The 22,836-nt window shown below is 38.7% G+C and overlaps 1 protein-coding gene across 4 annotated transcripts in view; it reads right to left on the bottom strand.

Annotated features, from left to right (window-relative positions):
- MLLT3 (MLLT3 super elongation complex subunit) overlaps positions 1–22,586 on the bottom strand; it is a 286,189-nt gene extending 263,603 nt beyond the window's left edge. For 3 of the 4 annotated variants that reach the window (XM_027616701.2, XM_027616703.1, XM_027616704.1), the window contains exons 1-2: positions 22,331–22,586; positions 20,689–20,869 (exon numbers count right to left, since the gene is read on the bottom strand). In XM_027616701.2, coding sequence (XP_027472502.1) covers positions 20,689–20,869; positions 22,331–22,342 — 193 coding nt within the window. In that variant the 5' untranslated portion in view covers positions 22,343–22,586. Of the gene's footprint in view, positions 1–20,688; positions 20,870–21,830; positions 21,977–22,330 lie in introns of those variants that run through there. The other variant, XM_027616702.2, reaches the window with a different exon arrangement.
- Between the last annotated feature and the right edge of the window lie 250 nt (positions 22,587–22,836).

Genomic DNA, 22,836 nt, shown 5'->3' with positions numbered 1-22,836 from the left:
ACACAGTAAGTGCTCAGTGTTGGTTGAATAAACGATCACTACTTTAGAAATACAACCCTTCATTACTCAGCCCTAACCCTGCTATATATTCTCCAACCCCAAGGATGGTCTGTAACTAACCTATGTCCTTAACCTTCCCCCAACCTGTTTTCATACTCGGTGATGAGTAACAGTGATCCAGGATGATTCTTCTCTATAAAGTCCCTTCACCTATTTCCCTAAGGGGAATCCATCTTGAAATCCAATTAGGTTTCCAGCTTTTAGGAGATTCCCCTCCCCCCACCTTTTTGTCATTTTTTGAGAACATGCTTCTTTTTCTCTTCAACCTTTTTTTATTGAAGTTTAATTGACATACAATATCTTATTGTTTCAAGTATGTTTTAAATCTTGATTCAGCTGCTTCTGACTCTTCAGTTTATTTGAAAAAAAAAAAAAGACAAAACTGATTGTCCCCCAAACCAGACTTATCTCGACCAGTTTCCCCTTCTTTTCTCCTACTCTCAATGAATTCTCTTTATCCAATCAAAACTTTAGCACCTTTGCCCAAAAATTAAGGTACACATGCCAAAGGCCACTCTACTTACTACTGATCAGAGTCCAATGAAAAAAATTAAAACCAAAGCAAATTAATACAGCCCCAATTCAAAAGCACTAGAACGCCTTCAATGGTAAAATGGTTTTAAATTGTGACAAACCCCCAGGGGTCCCTAGGCATTTTCTAGAGTTTCTTTAAAAAGAAAAAAAAAATGTAGTCAATCATAGATGTGTTTGCTTTTTCTCTGCCCCGCTGCCCCAGACTCAGACTGCTCTGGGGCTGGGGGTTTCAAGACAAAACAATGAAGCATTTGACAACCTCAAAAGGTCTGAATGCCATTCTGGAAACAGTCAAACTTCACTTTGGGCTGCTCATGGACGTACAAACCGTGATACACCGCCCACCTTGAGCTTGGAATATACTCTAGGTGAGAGTAACAGCTTAGGCACTTTGTATTCAAAAAGACCTCTCTAGCAGACACATCAAGAATAGTTGTGAAAATTTCCTTCTGTGTATTTCCGAAATGCCATGAATCCTCACCCACCACCTCAGTAAACAACCTATGACTACTTGTTGAAAATATAACTTATGTGTAAAGAAAAAACTTCGCTCTAGCAACAGCAGATGGTTCTTATCCAAAGCTAAATAAAAACAGTAAGATGAAATGTTTAAGGTCTATTAAGATAGAGTTGGAAACTTTGTGATATGCACTGTCCCCCTCTCCAGAGAATTCCTTTTGCTCCACAAAAATAACTTTATTCAGATGGGAATAGCGAAAAAAAAACTGCAAAACAGAAAGAAGTGTAGTCTCAGTGTGAGTACAATATTAAATGTCTTGAAAGCAGACAGATCCTCAATAACGGAGCTTCAATAAAAACTTCCTAACCCTTTCCTTTTTTTGTTCCTTTGAGAAAATGGTGAAGCAATTTGCATTTACAGCTTAGTTCCTGTTTCCAAAATACCCCTTTAACTTTTTCTTTTCTCTTTTTATGGTAGGTATAAATAGCACCAAATTGTCAAATCACAGCTATTTTGTGTGCTACCTATACAAATAGGTCTGATTTCTGGCCAGCCATAAAACAATTACTGCCGAATTCCTCTGGCTCTTTGATTTCCAGCTTGTCCACAGGGCTTCAAAGCTAGCCTCCAGGACTTTTCTTGGGACACTGCTGAAAAACAACCTCAACAGAAACACAGAAGATAAAATGTTCCCACTCCTATAAACACACAAAGACATAACTACAGAAATAAAACAATTTGGCAGCATTGTGGTGGGGTTTCTTCCCCCCCAAGAGAATTTAAGACGTCCAAGTACTTTGAATTGTTTTTTAGATGTGGATCAAGTAGGATTTCGTCCCCCTCATGCATATGGCTATTTTCCCCATTTTCAAGCCTCCAAAAATTAAGAATTACTCTGCTTTCAGAAAAATTTTCTGATTTACTAGAATAACTTATCCCATGGGAACTTAATGGGATGGAACGAAAGTTCAGCTTCTTGAGCACATAAATAACTATATAGTACAGTATTTATTCAATGTTGCAAAACTCATTCAAGCTAGAAGCTTTGTGTAAGGCTAAATTTGGTCAGCATATCAAACAGAGGAAATTTATGTATGGGCAACTGTATGTTTTGAGTAAACTAACAGACCTTAATGTTCACATGGCTTATGAAAAAATCACTCTAGGTGGGATGGCACACGCACGAAAGGACCTGACATATACAGCACATACACGTGCTGAGGGTACCGGTCAAGCTATTTCCAATTAAGCCACAGCAAAAGCAATACACCCATTACAAGAAAATAAATGCTAATTCCCATTAGAGAAACTTACAGTTTGGCATCTAAGGTGCGTGGCAAATGTGACGTGATTATAAAATCTCCCAGTGCCCAGGTTCTTATACTAAAGTTTTATTAAGGTTGATACATACACACCCCAATAGCTATGTCCCTGCACCTAAAAAGAGAAAGACGTGTTACTTTTTAAAATTCTTCTTACCGACGACAGAAAGCCAAATCAGTTTTTCCTCAACCCAATACTTTTGGCAGCGCTATCATAATATGCCAGTTAAATGAAAAAAGTATTTCACAAAGTAAGTAGTTGGCAAACACGTCATTCTGAATTAAAAGTAGAGACGACACAGTCTCCTCAGGATATGAAAGACCCCAGATACATGCATACAGGGGGAAGACTACCTTTGCCCCCAAAAACCTGCCTCTTACTTTTCCTCCTCCTCTCTTTACCACCTGCAAGAATCAAGCAATTCTAAAACACTGATCCAGACCTGATTTTAGCACTCTTCTGTGATCTTATCCAAGGAACAACTTGTACATATTTATCCAAGGACACAGAGCCATATTGTTTTTTTAAAATCTATACAATATATCAACCCTTGAAGTACATAGATGAGCCCTCTCATTATAACCCGAAAATTCACCGCTCTAAATTGGAGCCACCTGTTTACAGCTCTGATCTCAAGTACACAGCTTTTATCTCTTAGGTCAATTTTGGCACCTAACATTAGTACTAAATTTCCTTATAACAACTGGATTATGGAATCTCTCAAATTTAACTATATTTTCTCTCCGTTTTTTTTTCTTTAACCAAGGCCAAATGCATTAACATACAACAAAATTCTCAACGTGAGTGATAAAAATGCATTAAAAGTAACCTTTAATCCATGCTATTAACTGATTTTATTCTATTTTGGCACGTTTGAAGTAACTCATCTAAGGATTAGTTAGGCTTTTCTACACTTCTTTTTATCAGGACTCTACCATTCTTGATTTAGTTTTGAGAGAAAAGGGTTTGCAAAAACGATAATAATCTCACAGCTGGAGATGGCTGGCAAGTCCGTTAGTGCTCATTGTGCCCTTAATTTGCAGGAAGCCTTTGTGCTGCTTCTACCCCTCGTTTTACATGCTGAGCAGTTTTCACTGATAAAGTACTTATAGACCAGTTATTTTAGATTAACGAAAAGCCCAGTAAAATTTTATGTAAAATGGCTGTGAACTTTCTCTTTAAAATACTGAAATTATCTTCCGTCTCGATGGCATGAAAATCTTAACCCTGATCATTTGCCTCAGTAGTTTTCATCTGAGTAGGCAAAGGGAGTCTTAAAATTTTTAAGAAGTATTATTTTCAAACAGAGAACAAATCCAAAATTTTAGACTACGAATTCAGATTGAATGGCTGAAGCCTCAGGGCAAACACACTGATTTAATCACATAGCAGTAGGTTTCAAAATCTTGCCTTCTTCAGCCTTCACAATGAAGTATTTCCCTGCCCTTTAAACCTATGACAAAGATGCAAACACACTATGCAAAAAGAACCCAATATCGTTGGGATTTTTAACACTATGACATCAATTTTGAGAGTAGGTGGCACTGTTTTAATTCGACACTTACCCAAAATGAGATTTTAAAGCCATTGACTTAGTATTTCCTCTGGACTTCAAGGCCCAAAAAGGACATTTAAATACCCAACTGTCATGGATTGTAGGTCAAACTCCTTTTCACAACTTTCCACAATTTTCCCAATTCCCTAACAATCTTCAGGTACAAACAGCCAAGTCTAACAGAAAAGTCTAAGTTTTTAAATCGGCCTCAATATAAGCAAACCTGTTGAGATTTGTCATACTCCAAGATATGAAACTGTTTTGTAATGGAGTGCTAAAATTACTCATTTTCTGCTACACTACCTTCCTATAAATCACAAGTTCAAATTGTGATCAGAGAGACTCCTATCTAACACAGCAAGGACATCGTTCATACTGAACACAGCAAGGGTATCTGCAAAGTAGAAATGATAGTGTCTGAAACTAACAGGGTTAAACAACTTCTTTTGTGAGGACACTAGCAAAATCTACAGCAGCTGTCTAACTTTGCCTTCAACGATCATAGCAAAAGCTCAAGGAAATGATCCAATACACCGCCAGTCTTTAGTAACCAGATCGTTTCTATTTCATTTTCAGCCAAGGGAATGGATAATGAAAACAAAATTATTCCTCAGTCAGAAAGTTTACTTGACAAGCTCATTTTTACCAACCTTTAACTTTTATTCACATGTATGGACCTAGGAGCGGTTTCTTTTTTGTGTGGAGACAATCTTAATAACTCTTAAATGCTCGCTACACAAGATAAACTTCAGATGGCTATCACTGCTTTAAACTCACTTACAAAAACTACCGGAAAACTTTTTAGCTATTCAAGGACTAATCCTGAGCTAAAAAAGAAAAGGCAAACATTTAGTCAGTGCCATAAACTGATGAGACACATTTTAAAATGATGTGAATTTCGCAGTGAAGAAAACTGCGTAAGTCACATCATTTTACATATGACCTAAAACAAGTGTATAATAATTTTTACATGAGAAACACACTCAGCTCCTCCAAGCCTGCAATTTTCCACCTAAAATTACTTACATTGTTTAAAATAAACAAAAATGAGCTCTCATCATAGATCATCTGGCTTTACCAACACATCTGGGATACCTGCTCCTAAACGCTTTTCTCCACTTAGCGGATGGAAAACAGGTATTTCAGGACTTAAGAGATAAGTACTCGAAACAGAAATCCGACATTCTTCAGAAATTAATTTTCTCAAGAATGTAAATAAGGGGAAAAAAGTCATCAAATCAGTGACCCAACAAAGTTATGCTATCACACTGGTGAATAACCACCGGTTCACACTGGGAAGAAACTCCCAAAATTACTTTCAACTAAGTTATACAGGAATGGTCATGACAGCAGCAGTCCCCATTTCAATATTTACAACATATAAGTAAATATATTATTTTATTTAAAGTTCGCCTAAAGAAACATTTTTTTTCCCCTAAAGGGCAATCTCAATCCAGTATTTAATTTATAATTCCAATCCTGTTTGCCTCCACAGAGGTTTGACCCAAAGCAATTTGAGTGAAATTTCAGGTTAGTATACATTTCGGCCACATGCCACAAGCAAAAGATACTGATTATAAACCTATCTGATCTATTTTTTTATTATAATAGATCCTATCATCTTAGAGTATCTCCGGTAGGAGAAACAGAACTTCAACAACTTAACATTTGGAAATGACTACGAGTTGTTGGTTTCCTAAAGGAAAAAAATTAAAACAAAAAACACCTATGAAGAGTTAAAATATACACACAAATGGGTACTCCGGAATTGACATGTATGAATGGCTTACTTGTTTTAAAAAGGAAACCTCAAATCCTGGGTTAATAATATGTGTCACTTTTAGGGATTTAAACCATAAATTCTTCAAATAAAACTAAATAAATGGATTTGTAAGTAATTAACTATGGGACTTCAATCATGTAAAATTATCTCTGTATATTCTCTATGGCTCAGGAATTTAACTGGTTATGTTCAAAATAATACACTTAGTGGGTCTTGGAGCCCACTGCCTGTGAAATCTCCCATGGAGATTCAAGACCACCCATTGAAAATAGTACAACATTACTGCCTCGAGCAAGAAGCTGGTACATAGGACTGGTTATTCAAGTCTTTTAAATACTATTTTATTGAAGGATTGTGGGAGGTGGGGGAGGGGGCCAAGGGGGATTCATGAGTGGATGGGGGAGGAAACTCAGACAGAAAAAAAGAGAAATTTCTAAAGCAAAGGTTCCAGTAGTGCCCCCCCCACTCCTCATCGCACCCTCCCCCCTTTTTAAACAGCTACATAAACAAAGTAATAAGTGCTCAATTTCAGGGAGAATTACATTATACTCCATTTGAACAGGCTACCAAGTACTTTTATTTGAAAAGCTGCTTCTCTTCTGTTATAAACAAATTTAGCCGGCACCAATTTCAGACGAGAGAAGATGGCTAAGGGAGATGGGAGGCAGAGTTAGGAAAAATTCACTCAGTGTCTTAAATAGTTGATCCAATAAAGATCCTTTAGAGAAAACTGTAAGTCTATTTTTTTTTTCTCCCAGTAGGCAAATCATACAGGAGGGCTTTTCTTTTCTAGCATACTGCACCCTGTCTCTTTAAATTCCAGGCCTGCCCCATTTCCCACGCATTCAATGAAAGCAACACGTTTGCTGGCCTCTAGCCCACAATGTCAAGTAGTTTTCTTGCTATTGAATTTCAAGATTATTCTTTTGGATCATTTGCCCTTTAGTTTTAAGCACGCCAAAGCAAAAATAATGTCTTTCTACAATAACATAAAGAAAACTCTGAGGCCTTTACAAGTCTACAAGGAGAGAACACCTTTTCCTTTAGTTCCTCTTTCACTGCAAAATATGCTCCCACTCTATATGCTCCAAATAAGGGCCATTTATACATTATCTTGGTCTACCATAGCTTTGTCTGTACTATAATAAAATTCTATGAGTATATTTAATTTAGTACCAAATTTGGAATTTCTAACCATCTGCAATACTCAAACCAGGTCTTCGTATTACTCAAACTCTCAAGGCTTTCGTGTGGTCCCCTGAGGATTCAGTTAAAAAAGGTTTTACAACAATTACTTGATTTTCTATATCTGCAGTTAAGCCACCTACATAAATTAATAAAAGTAGTAAGCAAATATGGGGAGCTGTAATCATGGGACCAAAGAGTCTATTTTCCTCATTTTCATACACATCTTAATCCTGAAAAAAGAATCCAGGCCATTATGAATCCCATTTAGAATTCTCTCCAAAGAAATAGAAATGGTTAAATAAAAATTTATCAGCAGAACTAAATGAAGCCCATGGAAAATGTTACTCCAAATGCTAGCAAATGGAACTTAAAGTTTTTAAAGTGGCAATTTTATTCAAGCAGCTAATAAAGAAATGCTCTGATCACAAACATCAATTTTTGCATTTCACATCCTGAGGTGGAGTTAATCTGTCATTTATGAATTTTGTAAAAGCAGCTAAAACCAAAGGGAAAAGACTTATTATTATTTGATGTGCAGTTTTGATATGCATTTGCACATACTGCTTTCAATGGTTATTTTAATTTTAAAAAGGTAAAGATATTAATATCCCACAGATCATAATATCATGGACTTAACTAGATGAATTTTGGATTGCAAAGAGACCTTTAAGACAATTAAAATTAACTCCGTCATTTTGCAGAAATCATTTCTCTTAGTTGTGTTTAAGGAATGTTCATATTAATCTATCTGTACTGTATATAAAACATGAAATTACATTTTCATTTTTATTTTCAAAACTTCTGGTTATTTTTGTAGTTTATATATGAAATATTACTTAAACTGTTTTAATACTAAAATACTGTTTGTGTTTACACAAGTATGTATCCATCCAAAAAGAACCACCTCTTCTTTCCCTGCCCCAAACATTATTTTTGTCTTGCTTTTTAGTAGTTGTTTGGGTACTTTTTATTTCTCAGAATTTAACATTTAACTTCCAAATTACATACAAAGACACAAACTGGAAATGGGTCTTTATTTGCAATTACAGATCCCATTTATTCCTGCCACTATTACTATACATCTAAGCATGAGTATGCCCTTTCATTTGCTGTCAATTTTTAAAGTCAGATTTAGGCTCTGGAGAATTTTCTAATACTACACACATCAAGATAAACACACTAATTAATAAACTTATCAAAACTCCACAGGAAAAAAAAGATTCAAAACATTCCTAAGCACTTCAAAAATGTACACTGTACTGAAATATTAAACATGGTTGTCTTTCTGTTACAAACAACATCTTACATGAATCATGTACTCATAAATCAGGTTAATCTGATTCATTTTACAACTTCAACACAGCAACTTTGTTAAGAAAGGTAAGAATATGATTTACGTGTTTTCTTTAAAGTTTATAATCAACTTTTGAAACATTTGTGCGCATATATATATATATATATATATATATATTTTTTTTTTTTTTTTTTTGCACAGAGAGAGAGAACGCAAGCAGGGGGAGTGGGAGAAGCAGGCTTCCCGCCGAGCAGGAAGCCCAATGTGGGACTCGATCCCAGGACCCTGGGATCATGACCTGAGCCGAAGGCAGACGCTTAATGACTGAGCCACCCAGGAGCCCCCATTTGCGCATATATTATAGTACTATTAAAGGAACACTCAGAATGACAAGGTGATTAAAATTTCAAATAACAAAATATGAAAGTGTTCCTTGGGAATGACATTTTTATGTTCTAAATGAGATTAAACTTAAAAAAAAACTAAAAAGTACTGTAAACATGTCCATATGTACATTTAAATATCTAGTTTTACCTTCACATAAGTAATATGTCTTATTCAAGAAAGCTCGAAAAATTCAGTAAATTTTATAGGCATCTCTTGAAAGAAATATAGGCATTCCTTTCTATTTGCTAGATAGGGGTGCTGAATCTTGGAATAAAGCCAATTTTATATTTTAAAAAAAATTTCTTGATATCCCACCTCCCAGAGATAACTCCTATTAACATTTTGCTATAGCATTTTCTTCCCATCTTTTCACTAATGTATTATCTCTCGCACAATTCTCAAAATGTGAGTAATGAACAATTCTGGCCATTCTGATATAAAGATAATGGCTCGAATCAAATACTAAAATCAATGATGAAAATAAACCAAAGCCTCTATAGAAAGATACTTTGTCAAGTAGCACTAACTTCAAGCTACTGAGTAGCCTTTACAACATAATTCTCATTTATTTGCTGCTGTCTTTAAATTGTCTGCATTTGTGTATTTTTGTATGTTCATATAATTAAATCCTTGGCTCTAGCATCATTCACAATTCCCTTTAACAAATTGGAATGATAACTAGAATTTTTTTTAAGTTAGAAAGCAAGTCATAAGTAAAAAGTGAAAGGGTAATTGCTTTTCAAGACTTCAATTAAGCATCTGAATTATTAAATAAAAAACCCTGAAGGTATAATGAGTGATCAAATATTTGATATACCATACTTTATTTTAACCTGTTTACATGATAAGTCCAAGTCCCCAATTATTTCGTTGATAATAGAAACACAAGTAGTTCTCTGAAACATGATGCTTCAGAAAAACAAACTGAGTGACAAAATTTCAAGGTCTGGACTACATTATATGAAACAGAAAAAAAAAAATCAGTTAACTTTCATGAAAAACCCAATGGTTTAATGACCTGGTCAAGAGCCATATTTGAAGCAGAAGTTGGAATGTTCCAACTTACAAGTAGTGTTGATGGCTGGCATAAATGGCACTAATATTACCAGAAAGTAACTTTTCATAACAAAAACGTAATCACCTATCTGGTTAATTACCCTACTTCCCTGTTACTGCAGGTGAATCTTTTCACCCAGTTCACTGTTCACTCACCATTAAAAAAGGTAAAATCCCAATATACTGAAGTTCATAGCAACATTTTCTTTTTTCAAAAAGAATTATTCCCCAAACCACCACATTATGAAACGTAAGAAATTAAACACAGCAACACATGTCTATCCATGTGATGACCAATACACAGTTGACATCTAAAGAAATGGTAGTTATTTCATTAGGAAAACACTAGATCAAGTATATGCTCAGAACTTACCCTTAAAAAAAAAAAACTAAGGAAAAATAATATTTCAAAGCTGGAAAAGCCCACGGAGCTTATTCAGTCCAAACATATCCCTTCTGCCTCCCAGCCCAGGGCCTTTCCTACTGCATTGCTAAATACTGCTCTAAAAGCTTCTGGAATACATCTGACTCCTATTTTTAAAGTTAAAAGGCTAGTTGTATTTCATGGATTAAGTAGTTAAAAAAAAAAGTGATAGACCTGGCCAAGTCTCTCAAATTTGTGACTAGCTTTTTAAAAAGCATCCAAAGTAGGTGAAAAAAAGACTAAGGAAAAAAGACAGAAAAGGAGAAAAATTCATTTTTGCCTATAACATAGGCTAAAGCCCATTCTAGAAAATGTGATTCTCAGCCAACACAATGTTTCCTGCTAAATTCAAGTGGTGCTTCTGTTTACACAAAGTCAATTATTAGAGATACAGAAGAAATCAGTTTCAGAACACGGACTAATAATTTACCACCTAGGGGAGTGGAAGCTAAAGTCGGGATTCAAAAACTCTTACCGACTTGCAATATCTGCCTTTATGCTGTTGCCAAAAACTTCCCACGTCCAGACTACACTGATGGACGGTATGAGTACTATCCGCAGTGATAACATAGGTCCCATCTCATGGGATGTGTAACTAATGCAACATAGGAGGAACAATGGACACATATACAAGGAGAGGCCAGTGCGGGACTGATGGAGCATGGAACATGTGCTCCTGCTCAGTGTTTATATGACGAGAAAGTAGCTTCCCACTGCTCCTTACTATTTCTGTGCATAGGTAGGAAGTCATACAACAGGCATCTCTGATAAGACAATTTGGAGCTACATCACCATTTTCAATAAACTACCCCACTAAAAGCAACCAAATCCCAACAGTCTAAACTCTATTTTTCACTTAGTCACTCCAAAACAGTTGCTTATAATACAGGAACAGGGAAAGAAACTAAACAAAGGAAAAGTTTTTATAAAATAAAGTATTTCTTCAAAACAAAGAAACCTTCCATTACGCAGCAACTCATATTTATGAAGTATTTGGGGTGAAAGGTATGGATAACAGGAAGTCTAATGAACCTTGCTTTTGGACATCCAAAATGTTACAAATGTATATCAAAATAAATAGGTACCTAGAATAATCTGATAATAATCTCCCCCAACACCACCCTGGGAGGGACGGGGAAGAAGAAGGACATAAAACCTACCTGCAGTGATTAAAGGCATCATGTAGACTAAATTTATATCCAGATACATTAAGAGGCAAGCAACTCTCCCTACTCTGTAGGCCACTGCTGTTATTAATATTTTAGGAAATTGTTAATGTATATTTTGCTTTTTAAAATCAATACATACACACAGGATTTGGCCTGGTATTGATGGGAAAATAACTAATAATTTCTGCTGAAAAGAAAAAAATCTACTTTTGGCAAAATTAAATATTTTAAAATTTATTTGGCTCAGAGAATATCAATCTTCTGACATGGATAATAACTCTAAATTCAACTATCATCTTTGTAATCACTTATTAACATTATTTTAAATAAATGGACCTCAGAATTAAGCTCAAGATAAGCCATAATTTTCTTAAAAAAAGATGCATTGATTTTATCCAAAAAGTTAATTGTTAACTACTACATACCAACTAAATCACACCCAAATACTAGCCTTATCTGTTTAGAAATTCAATGATAATAGCCTTCTTCAGGCCTTAATCACTGCAAACTTACCACACTTAAGTTAAAAGGATTACATCATACAACATTATTTCTTAAAACAATGTTCTGGATCCTTTATGGAATTACAATCCTACCATGGTGGGGAGGCAAAATATCAGGGGATACCTACCATTCAGTAACAATTTTTCATAATGATTTAATTGCAAAGGAAACCTTAAATTAATCCACACAATAAATTTGATTCTGCCTGAAAGTAGCTGTAGACCTTTTCCCTCTTAAACAGCATCTACCATGGTTACCACCACTTAATTAAATCCTAGATCATGTCTACAAAAGCAGTTATTGCTGAACATTTGTCTAATATAAGTGAATAATTATTCAACATTTTAAAAGTAAACATTTACCACCGTTTATTACTAGCTATCTTTTTGCACCAGCACACTTGTGACTCATTGTGTCTACATGCAAGATCACTTCACATTTCTAGGCTTCTGATTCAAAGTAAAAAGAGAGGATAAACAAAGATGAAGAATCTCAAATGTCTTTTCCAGCTCTACAAGACACAAGCACGTTGAAGGCAGGGACCTCCTCTTTCTATTACTTCTCCCCCAGTCCATTCCCTGTATCCTGCACGTATAAAGTCTGTTGGTTAAGCACATTACCAAGCCCACAAATTATATTCTTAAACAAAACCCCAAAACCACACAGGAAAACAAAACAAAATAGATCAATTTGGCAAAATTAAAAACTTGTGTATGACAAAGAGATACCATACATTAGGCTACAAGAAAAAGAAACAAAAATGAGACAAGATATTTTCAATGCAAATAACAAAGGATTAACATCCTACAGATAAGGAAAACACAAAGATCCCAATCGTTTCTTTTTAAAAAAAGACAAAGGATATTTTTAAAAGTCAATAAAGAGGAAATCCAAATGGTCAGTAAACATATAGAAAATGCTTAACCCCCTAGAAACCAGAGAAATGCAAATGAAAAGATACCCTATTTCAACTAAATATAAAAATAAGAAATCTGAAAATATCCAACGTTGGCAAAGCTGTACAGAAAATGGTACTCATTCCCTGACACAGTATAAACTGTCACGACTACTTTGTAGAGCAATCTGACAATGTCTAATACAAATGAAAACGTACACACAACTCAAATTCCAGGCCTATATCCAAAATCTTGTTCATTTGCACAAGGTAACAGGTTCAAAGATGTTCACTGCACAGAACAGAAAATGACCTCTATATTCTTCAATAGGAGAACAGAAAATTAAGCATAGAACCTTTTCCTACCATGAAAAATACTGAAGAGAAGAAATTAAAGGATATGAATTGGCTCTCTACAGATAAAGGGTGTGTGAAAAGGTTCAAACACATAGAGTGGGGGGAAATAGCAAGATACAAAATTACTCACTCATGAAAATGTTCTGGAATTAAACAGTGGCAACTGTCACACAACTTTGTGAATATACTAAAAGCCACTGAATGTTACACCTTAAAGGGGTAAATTTTATAGTGTGCAAATTATGTCTCAATTTTAAAAAAGGATTCATCCAGTATGATACTCTTCATGGAGATTTTATAACATAATATACTATTACTTGCGGCAATGTAAATGTGCGAATGTACATAAACAGAATGGAAGTCTGAAGAGTTGAAAGAAAGGCTTGGGAAGCATCTAAAAACTTTAGCTGCATCTATAATACCTAATTCTCTAAAATCAAAACAAAGAATCAAATATGATAAAATGTAAACATTTATTCAACCTTGGTAGTGGGGTTGTGAATGTTTGTTATATCATTCTTTCCTTTGTATCTTCCTGGTTTTTTTGCGTGGTTTTGTTTTTTTTTTATTGAGAAATACAACAATGGCACAAAACAGTCATATCATAAACGACAAATAGTAAATATACACATACCTAAAGATATGCAGCACTGTTAAACAAATGCAAATAAAAATGAAGTTTTGCTTCATCCCGCAAATTGACAAAGATTTACAAAAACAACAACAACAACAAACTGTTAATTCCCAGTATTGGCAACCATGTGGGGAAAAGGGAATTCTCCCAACCTCTGGGGAAGTATAAACTGGTACAACGTTTTTGGAGGGAAGTTTGGTAATGCATTTATCGAAATTTAAAAGCTATACACCTTGTCTCAACTATCTCCCTTCTGGGAAATTTAACACAAGAAAATTACAGGAAAAACCATAAAAATCAATGTCTCAGATGCTCATCATAACATTATTCATAACAAATTAAAACTAAGAACAATCTAAATGTCCATGTGAAGCTGTAATAAATGTATATTCGATGTAATACCATAAAATCCAGCTCTGAAAAGATGGCATTTCACCGTATACCAGGAGGGTAGGAATGTTCACTTATGCTGTACCCCCAGCTCCTAGAAGTGTTCTAGTCACATAGGAACTCCAAAAATTACCTGTTGAATGAATTCAGGTTAATTATAGTTAACATGTGTGTGTTTGTATATATAGATATAGATATCTACTAAAATATTTATTATGGTTCTCTGTAAAGAATTTTCAGGTAACTTTTTTTTATTTCTATGGTTTGATTTTTCATAATGAACACACCTGTAAGTTAAGAAAATAACACTATTTTCAATTGCATGTAAAAAATATATGGGTTCCTCATAAAAGCCAGACTATACACTGTACAAGTTCTATAACTGTAAGTTTAAGAAAACTAATGAATTACCTGTAATATCAATGGACTCTTTCCAGACAAATTATATTCTCAAAAATGAATACAGCACAACAGGAATAAGGAGACCCACAAAATACAAGAGAATAAAAGATTAAAGCATGAAAATGTATGTTACAAGGAAGAGGATGAACTACAGAGACTCTGGCCACACACACAAAGCAAAATGTTTCAAAAGAATATTAATATGTATCACTGAAACAAGAGAATTTCTCTTTCTACAGGGCAGCTTCTTGTTTGAGGAGTAAAACATAAAATCAAGCAAGTTTAAAAGCCAAGGGAAAAAATTATAGAATCCGATAGTACTTCCATGGGGACAGTGAGAAACCCTGGGATCAGAGATCAAAATTATTCTAAAATCTGTCCAATAAATATTAGAGTCTAAAGTTCAGTAATACACCAAGTCCTTGCTTAATTATGTAAGTGGGACAATTGTGTTTCACATTTCCTCCCCTCCAAAGAAGCTAAGCTTTCCAAGTCATCTTCTGCAGACGTAAGTCACTAAGAAAGTTAAAAAAAAAAAAAAAGAAAGAAAGAAAAAGAAAAGAAAAAAATTTTCTGCATCTTAGAACTGCAAAAGTTGTGTTAAGTAGTAGGGGTCATCTGTAATAGTTGACCAGAAAAACAACTTAAGGGCTAAGAATTGGCCTGTGGAAGACCACTGGAAGGAAACTTGAAAGAACCAAGAGAAAGAACAAAGAATCTTTAAGGTAAAATTATGAAACCAATTGATACCCCTGCCCTATCTACCTCACAGAGGTACTTCTACAGAGGGTCACCTAAAATAACAGATGTAAAAGGCTTCTGCTTATACAAATAATATGCCATAAACTGGACAATGATATTAACTATAAAATATATCCACTAAAACCCAAGTTTGGATTTTCCTTTTCTGAAAAAAATTGTTAGATAATTGTTATAATGGAATTTAACCATGCAAATACCTTGGAAGACTTCTTTCCTCTTTCCATTAAATGTTTTTATTAGCAATGACAATAACGGCTTTAAAAAAATCAGCTTCCATATACTAATAGGGCAGTTGATCTGTGCCAGGTTCTGTGAATATTTTATATCAGAGGTTCTCTGAGTGTATTCAGGGACCCCAGGATCCCCAAAACCTCTCCCAGGGATTGCCTATTTTTATAACAACTCTAAGACATTATTTGCCTCCTTCACTCATTCTCTCATGAGAGTAATGTGGAGTTTTCCAGAGGCTACATGATGTGTGATAACCCAACAGACTGAATGCGGAAGCACGTAAGCTGATCCAGTTATTTCAAAATATCAAAAAGATTTGTACACAAAAAAGTAAAATAATACATCTCTCACTCCTTTTTCTTGAAAATACTCATTTTTCATTAAGATACTATTCACATGCTACCTTTAATGGGTTGATTATTGTTATCTTTAAGCAAATTAATAAATAATTTTTAAATGTTTCAGGCTTAATTTCTAATACTGTAAATATTGATAGATATAACTTCTATAAAAAAAGCTCTTTGGAGTCAATTTTTCTTTTTTCTTTTTCTTTCTTTTTTTTTTTTTTATTTGACAGACAGCAAGCACAAGCAGGGGGAGCAGTTTTTAAGAGTGTAAAGCAGTCTTCAGAACAGTAAATTTGAGAACAGCTGATTCATATTTAATCCTCAATTTATGAGGTAATGGTCCTATTCTTTCATCATTCCAGGAACACAGTTGAGAAGACAAGTGAGAAAACAGACACAGAAAGGACTTGCTCAAGATCACACAAGCAGTAGGGCGCCCAGGTGGCTCAGCTGGTTAAGCGTCTGCCTTCCGCTCAGGTCATGATCTCAGGGTTCTGGGATTGAGCCCCGCACTGAGGTTCCCTGTTCAGCGGGGAGTGTCTGCTCCTCCCTCTCCCTGCTCCTGCTCTCTTTCACACTCTTTCTCTCAAATAATAAATAAAATCTGAAGAAAAAGAAGATCACACAAGGAGTCTCGCAAGCCAGCTTTTGAATACAAATCTGTAATTCCTAACCCTAACTCCTCACCACTGAGCAACAATATCTACCCAAGATAGTTCTATATTGGGTCTTTACTCTTTGTCTTTTAGTCTTAAGAAGTAATGAGTGCTCACTGGAATGTTTTAAATATATAGAATTAACTTTAAAAAAAAAACACTACAAAACAACCTCCTCTCACTGCCAACACCGTGAGCACCCACTAGAGAAAACTACCGGTAGGAGCTGGGTTCCCACTCAACCAAAATTCATTTACTTATACACATACACACATACATTTTTTATCTGTACAGGCATATTTTTTTAAATGGGATCACACTGATTTATCGACTTGCCTTATTTCACTTAATATCTCTTGCAGATCATCCTGCATCTACGAATAGATTTACCCCCTTTTAATAGAACTATTATTTAACTGTACCCAGCTGGGGTCCCCTATATAGCTTGCTTCCAAATTTCTGCTGTTTAAAAAAGTCACAAGAAATATGCTGTAACTTTGTGTAGTTGTAAAGCTGTATCTGTTGGAAAATCCCTGGAAGTAAAATTGCTGGGTCAAAGGATGTAAACATTTAAAATCTTAATAGATGTTGCCAAATGCCCTCCAAAATGTCCGTGCCTGATTTACATTCCCACTAACAGCATATGAGATTTCCTTCAATAACTCAGCTTTTAAGTGTCTTGGAAAATTATGCCATATGTTGCTTCAAAATGCCAAGTAGTAGAACGGCTGTCAGTGGTCATCTTAATTCAGTACAGAACTCTACACAAATCTTCTAACACTCACTGAATGTATCAGAATAGTTATCCATCTTTATTTTTTCCTAAAACCTTTTAAATACCTCAGAAGAGAAAACACACCAGGTGCACGCAGTATCTTCAACTACTTTAGTCTCGAATTTTAGGTACCCTGATAAAAAGTTACCCAAATTATTTCAGAAGACTCCTTAACACAAATCAGAACTACGCAGTAACGCTGGGCTCAACCATTTAAAAGTTCTAAGTGTGGATTTATTATGCTTTATCTGCCCACTCAAAGGACTAGGGCTACAAATAAGAAGCTATCAAATCATACCAGTGGCCAAATTGGCTTACATAAAATAATAAGCAACAGATTTCGTATCATAAATGTCAATGGAACAGACTGCAATAGTTAAGAATGGCTGTAATTGAAAAGAAAGTTCACTCAAATTCACATCATACTGAAAATGAAAACATTAATATTTTAAATGAAATGTTTTGAATGTGACCATTTCAGTCATATCAGACTATTGTAAATCTTTGGTACTAGTAAATAAGATATGGTCTTTTTTTGCAGTAGATAGTTTTAAAATGCATTATACTCTGACCTGCCTATTCTGTACCGGCTAATGGATATTCCAGGCTTCACTATCTCATCAAAATCTCTCTTCTAGGACTCTGTGCTAGTAATTTTAAGTTGAAAGTCTCCAACCCATCTTTGGGACAGAGTAAGCCCTCATTAATTCAAGTCCAATTAGCTCAATTCTGAAATGGTACATGTAATTCTCATTAGGCAACAAGTTGAAAATACTGTAATTTCTTCCTCTACAAGTTCTCATGATATTACTGTGAAATAAAGGAAATCAACCTGAAAATCAATTTGCTTTTCCAAACCAAAGATTTACAAAACTAAGGACTCATCCATCTTCGTGGCTGAACAGTTCATCCTCAGTGCGAAGGTCCACTTCTGTTTATCAGCTACTGTATATAGTGAAAGTGATTTAACCTGTCATTATCAATAGCCATTTACAGCTTGGCATATGTGCATTTCTTTTAAGTATCTTGTAACTCAGATTTTTCACAAAGCCATTCTTGCAGTTTCTCCCATTTCCAATTTCTCACTTACAGATCTATAAAATGGCCAAATACAGCACCTTAAAAGGTACAGAAGTAGACTGCGCAATGCCTGGCATCCTTATTCTGTATTTATTCTTATCATTTTGAAAGATGTTATAAGCGCAAAAATAAGTCCCAGGATTAAGTGGCATGTTTGGTGTTACTTGAATTTACAACTAACTATTCCCAATGAACAGAGAAACCTTCTCTTGCAATCTGAATCATGTGTAATTACAGTATGACAAGGTCTCTCCTGGGCTATGTAAACTGGCATTTTTCCCAGGACTTGTCACATCATGGGAAGCACACATACAAATAAAAATCCAAAAATAAACATTTTAAAACAATGGCTTATAGACTAAAGAAACTCCACAGTTGAAAATAAAAAATTGAAGAGCCCAACCAGCAAGCAGGCATCTCTCACTAGAGACGCCTAAGACATCAGTTGTTATCAAGCAGCTTACCACGCCTAGCAACAACTCCCAGGTGTGGGCTTTGCCGGGCAGCACCCTTGTGTTCTGTGTTCCCTCTGGCTGGACAGAAAATCATTAAGTAGGGGAAATGCAAGGGAACATCTCCACAGACACACTGAAGCACAGAAACAGTGGTGAAATCTGGGGAGGTTGGTCATCTTTAATTTCATAATGTCAATTGCTTGATTGTTAAGGCGCCTAAACAAAGTTATCTTAAGAGCTACATCTTCTGCCAACTGACTTAGTTTTCCTAATACAATAAATATTGCTTTTTTTGTTCCATGTATTTCATTTCGAAGTGAGTAGCAGCCAAGTAGTCCTAACAGTGGATACCAAGGATCTTAGAAGGTGATTTCTTTTGTTTAAACTCCTCTGCCGTGGCTCTACAGATACATGGAAAAGGGAGAGTTTGGAAAAGCATCACACCCACCCTCACACAGTGACAGAAACTTGACAATACTCATCCTAATTACAGTGTTGAGGACATATGAAGTAAAAGATCTCTGGCTATATTTTGATCTAAAATGCTAACAAAATTGAAATGTTATTTCTAGAGGCCATGCATATTCCTACCCCTCTATTGGAGGCTGGATTCATTTATTAACCATCCAGCAAAGCGCATCAAATTCAACTGTTCAAGTTTTCAGGAAGAGCTATACAACAAACCACTAAAGGCAAAACATGCAATCCTACAACCCATTACATGAGCTCTGGAAACAAAACTAAGCATCAACACAAACCTCTGCCACCTCGAAGGCACACAGCATTTCTCCTTTCTTTATTCAGCTCCTCAAAGCTCAATAATTTCCAGTAGCTCTAAGCAGAATGGATTTATTATGATGTTACTCTAAGAAACTGCAGGAGTTCTAGATGCCAATAAAGATTACGGATCAAATGTAAGATAACTACTAACCATTGTGTCGAGTTAGATAAATAAACCTGCTCACAAACAAAGCACCTTATTGTATTTGTACTGTTACCTCCACTAATCCAACTAAAACAACCAGACAGTAGCTTTCCGGAGGCTGAAGGGAATAGAAATCGGATTTCTCAAACCCTCTTTAAATTTCCTCCAAAATAACACCCCGTTTCTTTTTTTCAAAACTGTCCTGCCCTTTACGGAAAATGTTCGGGAGCAGAGGGGCTGAGCTGGATTATGCAAACTAGAGTTCCACGCTAAAAACCAAGGTGGGGAAGGACTGAAGCAGAAGACAGGACCACATCGTTCCTCTGAAACTTAGCTTCGACCTTTGCAGGGACCCTCTTCCCCGCAGATCCTATGGGGCAGAGACTTCGGAACGCTGCTCAAAAATCGAAGGAGCAATCAAGTGCTATCGGGGACTAGGGATGAGTAAGCCGCCCCCCCACCCCGCGCCCCGACTAAGCAGAAAATGCTGATGGTGCCGGGTAGGGGTAGCTAAGCCACAGAGAGGAAAATCTGTGACAACCGACACCCAGTGGAAGGCAGAGAAGACCCTAAAGAGAGGCGACTTCTCAAGACGGAACAATAACTACATCCCATGCATTCCTTGCTAAAAACACAGGTAAATCTCAATTTCTCTAGGAAAAAAAAAAAAAGGCGCAAGCTGTTTATTCCCTCCAGCCCCACCCCCCCACACACCTCCAAACCCAACAACTAATTGCACCTTCCCCCACAGAACCCGCGGCTAACCCCAGAGGACCGGTGAGGGCTGGCTTGGGATGAATAAACACTCGACACCTGACGGTCCTTTCTCGGCGGTGACTTTCCCGAAGCCGAAGTGGCGCGCGCGCGGGCGGGAGCCCGGACCTGGCCAGCGCGGCGCCGCGCACCCTGGTCCCGAGGCGACGCCGGCGAGCGCGACGCGGGGGGGCGGGGAGAGGGGCAGGGGGACCGCCCGGGCCAAGCGATTGTTTCCTCCGCGAGCAAAGACATTTTTTATCAAGCTCCTTTTGTATTCGAGCCCTACCTCTTTTTGGCCTAGGAAAGCTTTCGTGCAAGTGGAAGACGACTTTCTCCACAAAGTGCTGTATGTTACTGTGCTCCGGGCCGCGCACGAACACCATCCAGTCGTGGGTGAAGCCCTCCACGGTGGGTTTTTTCCTCACCTGGGCGCGGTGCCCCAGCTCCAGCTTCACCTGCACGGCACACTGCGGGCAGGGGGAGGAGAGACAGCCGTGAACAACAGGAAGGCGACCGTTCGACACTGAACATTGCGCCTGACATTTTTTTTCCTCCTTCTTGAAACGCACATAAAAGGAAACGGCGGTGCCCTCTGCATCCACGTTTCACGCGCGTGGGCGCGCACCCCCCACACCCCCAAACACACCCCACCCGGCCCGCCCGGCTCCCGGCGCCCGGCATCCACACCCGCGGGGATTGTAACGGAATGTTGCCCCCAGTCGGGAAGGGGTTCCGGGGGTCGGGGGGTGGGGGGGAAGTGGGAGAGCACACTCAGCCACTACGAGCCCGACAACAAATGCATCGGAAACAAATTAGAAGACAATTAGGAGGCGATGCCGGGGCGGTTTCCCGGCGTGGGAAGGGACGTAGCCGGGACCCCGAGGGGGGACTCTGGTGAGCCCCCTCCCTGAAAGTACCGCGGCGACAGGCACACGCCGAGGAAGTCTTTGTGTACGTGTGTGTGTGCGTGCGTGTGGAGCGCTGTGCCAGGCGGAATGGAAACTACAGGCAGCCTCTGCTGATGGGCACAAACTCCCGTGCTCTTAGCACTGGGTTCGTGCACAACAAAAATGAGACGTCGTCACACACACACACACACACACACACACACACACACACACACACGCCCGCAGGAAAACACGCCGAGGCATCCATAACTTAAGGCACCCCGCACCCCCCAGCGAAAAGCCCCACGCGATCGGCGAGGCCAGCCTCGCAGAGCCCCCGAAACACACTTCCAAGAGCCAAAGTGGCCCCAAAGTAGCTCCCACCTCCCCCAAAAAATAAAAATCAGAAAGGCAGGGAGGCGGGCGGACAGCCACCGAGGCTCGACTGCGCTCAGCCCAGCGCGGGGGCAAAGTTGCGTGCGGCCTCGCCGCTGTCAGCCCGCACACTCCGGCTCACACAAGCGCGCCGCGGAGAACGCACCATCGTAGCGGCTGCCGAGGCTGCTCGCCGCGTCCCCGGACTGTGCCCGCGGCTCCCGGCGGCGGCGGCGGCTGAAATATGGCTGAGTTATTATTCGCCTTCTTCCACCGTGTGTGTGTGTATGTGTGTGTGTGTGTGTGAGTGCGCGCGTGTGAGCGAGTGCGCTTCTTGCGATTGCAAAGAGAGGCGAGGAGAGAGGGAGGCGCGGGGGGGGGGTGGAGGGGCGAGTGTGTGTGTGTGTGTGTGTGTGTGTGTGAGAGAGAGAGAGAGAGTGTGTGTGTGTGTGTGTGTGTGTGCGCGCCGGGGGGGGGGGTGAAGGGAGGGAGGGGAGCGGAGGCTGAGGGAGAGGCAGCAGCTCCCTGCAAGCCGTACCAACCTTTCTCTAATTGGAACCGCGGAGCGCTGGCGCTGTCTGGGCTGCGGCGGCGGCGGCGGCGCAGGGCGAGGGAGGAAAGGCGGGGGGGGGGGGGTCTTTTATTATTATTTTTGCATGTACTTACCGAGCTAGCCATGCCTGGGGGCCCGGAGGTTTGCTGGGGTGTTGTGTGGTACCCCCCTCCCCCGCCCCCCTCAGCTGTAATTCATGAAGAGGCTGCTATGAATGAGAGCGCGCCCAGGAGCGGAGGGTAGATGGCGGACATTCTCTGCCTTTTTCCCCCCGCGTTCGCTTGCTCGCTCGCTCGCTCGCTTATTAAACTCAGCCCCAAAAGCAAAAGCAGCAGCAGCAGCAGCAGCAGCAGCTCCAGGGCCAGAGGATGAGATTCCGGAGCATGCGCCGTGGCGCCTGACACCCGGGCTCCGAGCCTTACGGGGCGGAGGGAGGGCGCGCGGGCGGGGCGGAGCGCGCGGGGAGGCCGAGCGAGCAAGCCAGGGGGAGCTCGAAGGAACCAATCACCGGCCACCTCCCGAAACCCCGGCGGCCCGCACCGCCACACTGGAACGCCCTGCTTAAAGTAACAGGTTCCTACTGGGGAGGAGGGGGGAGGTGGAGCAGAGGGCGGGGAAG

This window comes from Zalophus californianus, chromosome 13, assembly GCF_009762305.2.
Source record: "Zalophus californianus isolate mZalCal1 chromosome 13, mZalCal1.pri.v2, whole genome shotgun sequence".
In the NCBI taxonomy this organism is placed as follows: Eukaryota; Metazoa; Chordata; class Mammalia; order Carnivora; family Otariidae; genus Zalophus; species Zalophus californianus.
The sequence above is the reverse complement of the archived record's forward strand: the minus strand, read 5'-3'. Positions and strand labels throughout refer to the sequence as shown.